The sequence below is a fragment of the Nematolebias whitei genome, chromosome 9, assembly GCF_014905685.2.
Source record: "Nematolebias whitei isolate Nwh7 chromosome 9, NemWhi1, whole genome shotgun sequence".
NCBI lineage: Eukaryota > Metazoa > Chordata > Actinopteri > Cyprinodontiformes > Rivulidae > Nematolebias > Nematolebias whitei.
This window is the reverse complement of record NC_056506.1, coordinates 32,873,053-32,878,005: the sequence shown is the minus strand read 5'-3', so window position 1 is coordinate 32,878,005 and position 4,953 is coordinate 32,873,053. Positions and strand designations below refer to the sequence as shown.

Here is a 4,953-nt window from a genome sequence, read left to right as displayed (position 1 = left end):
TCATGTTGTCAATTGACCTAATTAGTGTTAATTGGTCTTCCAGCTGTTCGTCATATGCACAATGTCCTTTTTCCAGTTACCTATTGCTACTTGTCCCAACTTTTTTGGGATTTGTTGACACTGTGAAATTTTGAATCAACATATTTTTCCTTTAAAATGTTACATTTACTCAGATTAAACTTTTGATCTGTCATCTATGTTATATTACGAATAAAATATTGACATTTGCCATTTCCACATCATTGCATTCAGTTTTTATTCACAATTTGTTTAGTGTCCCAACTTTTTTGGAATCCGGTTTGTATATAATTTCACCACATTAAATCACTGCAGGCTAAGTCCCCTTTAGTACGATGCAATATTCTGGCAACACCATAAAATAAAGCCTCTGCATTCTTTATATCTCACCACAACAGCAGCAGATAGCAAAACAGAGAAAAAGTTTAGGTACCTCGAGTGTTGCTGAGGGGTTTGAGGTAGAGGGCCAGTTCCTCCACACACTGTCTTGCCACCTCATAATTCTGTGTGTCTTCTGGACTGGCAATCAAGGCAACTGGCTGAGCCTTAGGAACCTGCAGGGGAGAAAAATAATAGAAAAACTATTGATACAATTGACACAAATATCATAAACTGATATTTATTGTGCTGTAGTGGACAAATATGATAATAGACATTTATTTTGTTGTCGTTATCCATTGCCGTCATCACTTTTTAAGAAATCAGGTCTCTCTTGTAAATGAGCCCTCGAGACTCAATGAGATTAACCTGTCTAAATGAAGGTTGAATGAATTTTTAAATATTTGAGAAAAAAAATAATAGAAACAAAGCTGTTTTATAGTATGATAAAAGCTTCAAAAACGGCCTTAACCTTGTTATCTTTGCTTTTGATTTTAACCCTACATTATTTAGTTAAAAAATCGCCTTCCTTGTTTACCAAAATGATGTGCATTTTTTTCTCCGGGATTCTCATTAACTGCTTGTTTTTACGTTATATATATTTTAAAGCAATAACAAAATGAGAAAGTTTTCATCTGGAAAAACTAGAATGCTGAGACTGCATTATTTTGAGTAGCAACACTTTCAATTATAACATGCAAACAGCTAGTTTGGCAAAACATGCATTAATAATCAGATATTGTTTAGGCCTGCGGCCATTGCCACTGACCTCAACGCAGCAATGTATCCCACTATTTCAGTGCTGACAGAGCATTAAACAACTACTGCCTTAAAGCGTTCAAGCATGAGACGCAGATGGGTGCTCTGTTGGCTTTAGTGCAAAATGAACACATGTGGCAAGACTTCCTTGTGATAAAACAAGTAACTACAGAACCAGGAAATCACACAAAGCTCCCCAAAGGCTAGTAATTTCCATCTTCATTGTAGCAGTAAAATGAAAGGTTTGGGCTTCAGAGCAAAGTCTCACTAAATCTTTTTTTGGCAAAACAGTCCCTTCTCCAGAATTGTCTCTCGATGAGTTTGATTAGGTACAAATCTTTGTCATAATTACATTTCCTAGATAAAATTTTATTTCTGTTTCAGATGTAAATAGTGTGATTTTGTGATTTACTGTGTTCATATTTGTCCATTGAAAGCAGTTTGTCTACAAAATGAGACTTCCAACAAAGCAAAACATCTTATAAAATGTGCAGGAAAACAATTACCAGTAAAGGTAAAATCATTAAACTTGTTTCACCATTTGGAAAAACAAAAGAGTATAATTAGCCAGTGAAGGCTTATGAGGAGGAAACAAGCAGTTGCATGTACAGTCTAACGGTAAATAAATGACTCAATAAAAAATGTACTGCTGCATTATTATGTCCTTCGAATTATAAAAAGACTACAAAGCTGAAGGCTGTCTAATTTTGATGGGCCATGATTTTAAAGTCCATCCACAGTTTAAAATTTGACAGAAGGTATTTTTGTGTTACTGATCTTCATTAACAGTAGTATTTACAATTTGAGCTATAATTTAAAATGCAACAGTGTTTTATACAGAATCCTGAGAAGTTACAGGTTTCTTTTTTTGGGGGGCCAATTTTAAAACTATAAACAGTTTTTATACTAATACCAAAGACTTCTGTGAAAAACATGCATGTTAGCAATTTTTTTTTTTTAGTTTAACTAACCCCCCCCCCCCCCCCCCAAGTCTGAGTGAAGGTGTGAACGTCTCAACATTATCAACATCTATGTGTAGCTATTTTTATAAGAAAGTATGTTTTTGTTTTGGGGTGTTTTTTTTCTAAAGGCCAGGTAGCATCAATAAAATGGTATCTGTAATGGAAAATAAATTAAAAGACATCGCATTGCATTACTAACAGCAACACATTTTGTTTGTGAATGAGACTTTAATATTTCTCATTACTACACAGACTGAACCTGGAAAATTAGATGTCATCAGCTGTGTTTGTCCTGTTGGCTAAATATTTCCTCAAAGAACTACAACGTTACTCACAATTCCAGCAATTAGTAAGCCAATAAAACACAAGTCAGGTCAATAATTGTAGCATGCACAAACAAAGGAATCCCTATGTAAGGAACATTGTGTACACAAACGATGTTTATGGGAAAAAAAAAAAAAAAAACGCTGACATACATGATATCTTATAATGTTTGAAAACAAAAACACAACATTGGACAGTAAACAAGAACAAATGTTCTATATGTCATTTGAACAAATTATGACAAAAACACAAACTTGTGTCTTACCTGGCCTCCGACGAGCTGCAACAGGGCTGTGTTGACAGGTAACTGCTCAATGTCTGTGCTGATGGCTGTCTGGTCAAAGGGACAGGCCTTACGGTGCAACTTGTTCAGGCACATCTTGCAGACAGTGTGTCCACAGCCCAAGCTGATGGGCCGGCGAACAGTTTCTTCAAACGTCTGTGTGCAGATTGGGCACAGCAGAAACTCTGTCCATTGTGGCGCTTGCACTGGCATGGTTATATGTTGATGGGATGGGTGTGTATAAAGGTAAAATTTAACACAAAGAAAAATATAATAATTATATATAAAGATATATGGAAGATTCCACTGGAATCGAGATTTTTTTTCCGAACTCAAACGTTCTTAAATGTCCTCACACATTGTGGATGTTGGATCACATCTCGTGATGAATACTGTTAAACAGAAAGAAAAAGTGAATAAAAATCATGAAATCATTTAGTGATGTAAACAAGTGTGCACACATGTCAAAATGCAGTCCCATACTGACTTTATCTTATCAACAGGTGGTTTTTTTTTACTACATGTTGGGTACAGGAGCATCTAGTTCCACTTCAGAAATCCGTTTTGACCAAGTCAAAAGCTAATCTTAAATTAGCACGGTGGCTTTCTGCTATTGGCCCTGTTCAACATTTACTCGCAATTAAACCAAGAAACATAAGAGAGTAATCAGAACATGTTTAAAAAAACTGCCCAAATGATCAAAAGATGACAACAACAGCTGTGTGGCCTACTTGCAGGAGCCTGTAGGCACCATGGACAAAGGGTAGAAGTGGCTAACTTACAAGTCTCTCTGTCTGTGCTATTTAACGCAATATCGTTTGGTATAAAAAATAATTTATTTGATTTTCACTGACGATCTCGATAGATTTGTTGCAACAATGTCAGGGTTTCCTTTAATGCGAATTACAGTGTTTGTGATTGAGCGATACGTTAGCACCTTTAGCAATCTAAGCTATGGGTGGCTAATAGTCAAGCTTAGCTAACGAGTAAGCGTCGTTGGATCAAAATCAACAGCTTCACAATCCTGAACTTATTGTCGATTGGTTATTATGTAGTTATTATTCCTACTATAACCGCGGATTTATAATTATTGCGCTACGAAGAACATCAATTGCTATCTATATGGGAAAGGAAACGATAGTACAGGAACCGTAGACCATTTGAGTTGCAGTCATTATGTAACGTTAGCATCTGAAACTAACAAACAAATAGTACATAAAAATGGGCAAACTAGGCAAACTAACTATTTCTATGCGGTAACGAACAATTTGTAAGTTTGATAAAGATTCTTAGATAATATTCTGTGTTGACTAGTAAATGCTTTTCTCGTCAGAATAAGCACAGAAGGCTAACAGGTTAGTGAACAAATAATTCTCCTCCCTACACTTTAGCCCGTCAGCTAAATATGTTAGCATCAACTGTCCATCGCTGTGCGTCATAATGTGACTAAAATCACTCAACCAGCGTCAACTATCAGTATCCCACATAATGGTAAAAGTATAATTATTGATTAAACTCACTTATTCCAAAGGACTTGGAAGTATTTCATCTTTCTTTACGAAACTGTTCCGATATTTTCCGGCCATGTCGACTGGTGCAGCTTCGCTGCTGCTTGAGGTGAGGGAGGGTGACAATTCGACGAAAGCTAGCTAGCTAGGTGTTGCGCTGAACATTGCAACCCCGTTCTAGGAAGCGCATCGATATCGTACAGCGTAGAAGTCATGTGACATGATAGGCTGCTTGAAATTTTCACTCCCAGAAAATAAATTCGTACCATATCTCCAAACAATTTTAGAGCTGATATAATCAGTAAATAATGCATTGTGTAGTTGAAACGTTGAACTGAGTAGAAATAGCAATGGGTGCATATTCTTACAGCTATAAAAGCACCTTCACTGGCCTACTAAACATGTATTGCTTAAAAAAATAATAATTTTAGAAGAAAAAAAATCCCTTAAGAGTACCAAAAAACAAAAGTCTGTTTCTCACTTTTAATATTCACCTAATTTATAAATGAAAACAAGTGCCTCTCAAATGAGCTTCCGGGTTGTGCCTATTTTCAGCACAACACCAGATCGAAAAACCCAATCTGTGTGCGCGCTCTGGCGTGCACGCAAATCTACAGTGCCCTCTGCTGCCGTCGGGACTGCACGCACAACTAAACACAAAAGTGAGCGTCATGTTGTGAAAACTCATTAATATATATATATATATTAATGAGTTTTCACA

General features: G+C 36.3%; 1 protein-coding gene across 1 annotated transcript in view; it reads right to left on the bottom strand.

Moving 5' to 3' along the window:
- The window catches only part of rc3h1b (ring finger and CCCH-type domains 1b), a 14,710-nt gene extending 10,338 nt beyond the window's left edge, over positions 1-4,372 (bottom strand). Inside the window, exons 1-3 of the mRNA XM_037682279.1 lie at positions 4,245-4,372; positions 2,707-3,116; positions 452-572 (exon numbers count right to left, since the gene is read on the bottom strand). Of these exons, the coding sequence (XP_037538207.1) occupies positions 452-572; positions 2,707-2,937 (352 nt within the window). The 5' untranslated portion in view covers positions 2,938-3,116; positions 4,245-4,372. The remainder of the gene's footprint in view (positions 1-451; positions 573-2,706; positions 3,117-4,244) is intronic.
- Between the last annotated feature and the right edge of the window lie 581 nt (positions 4,373-4,953).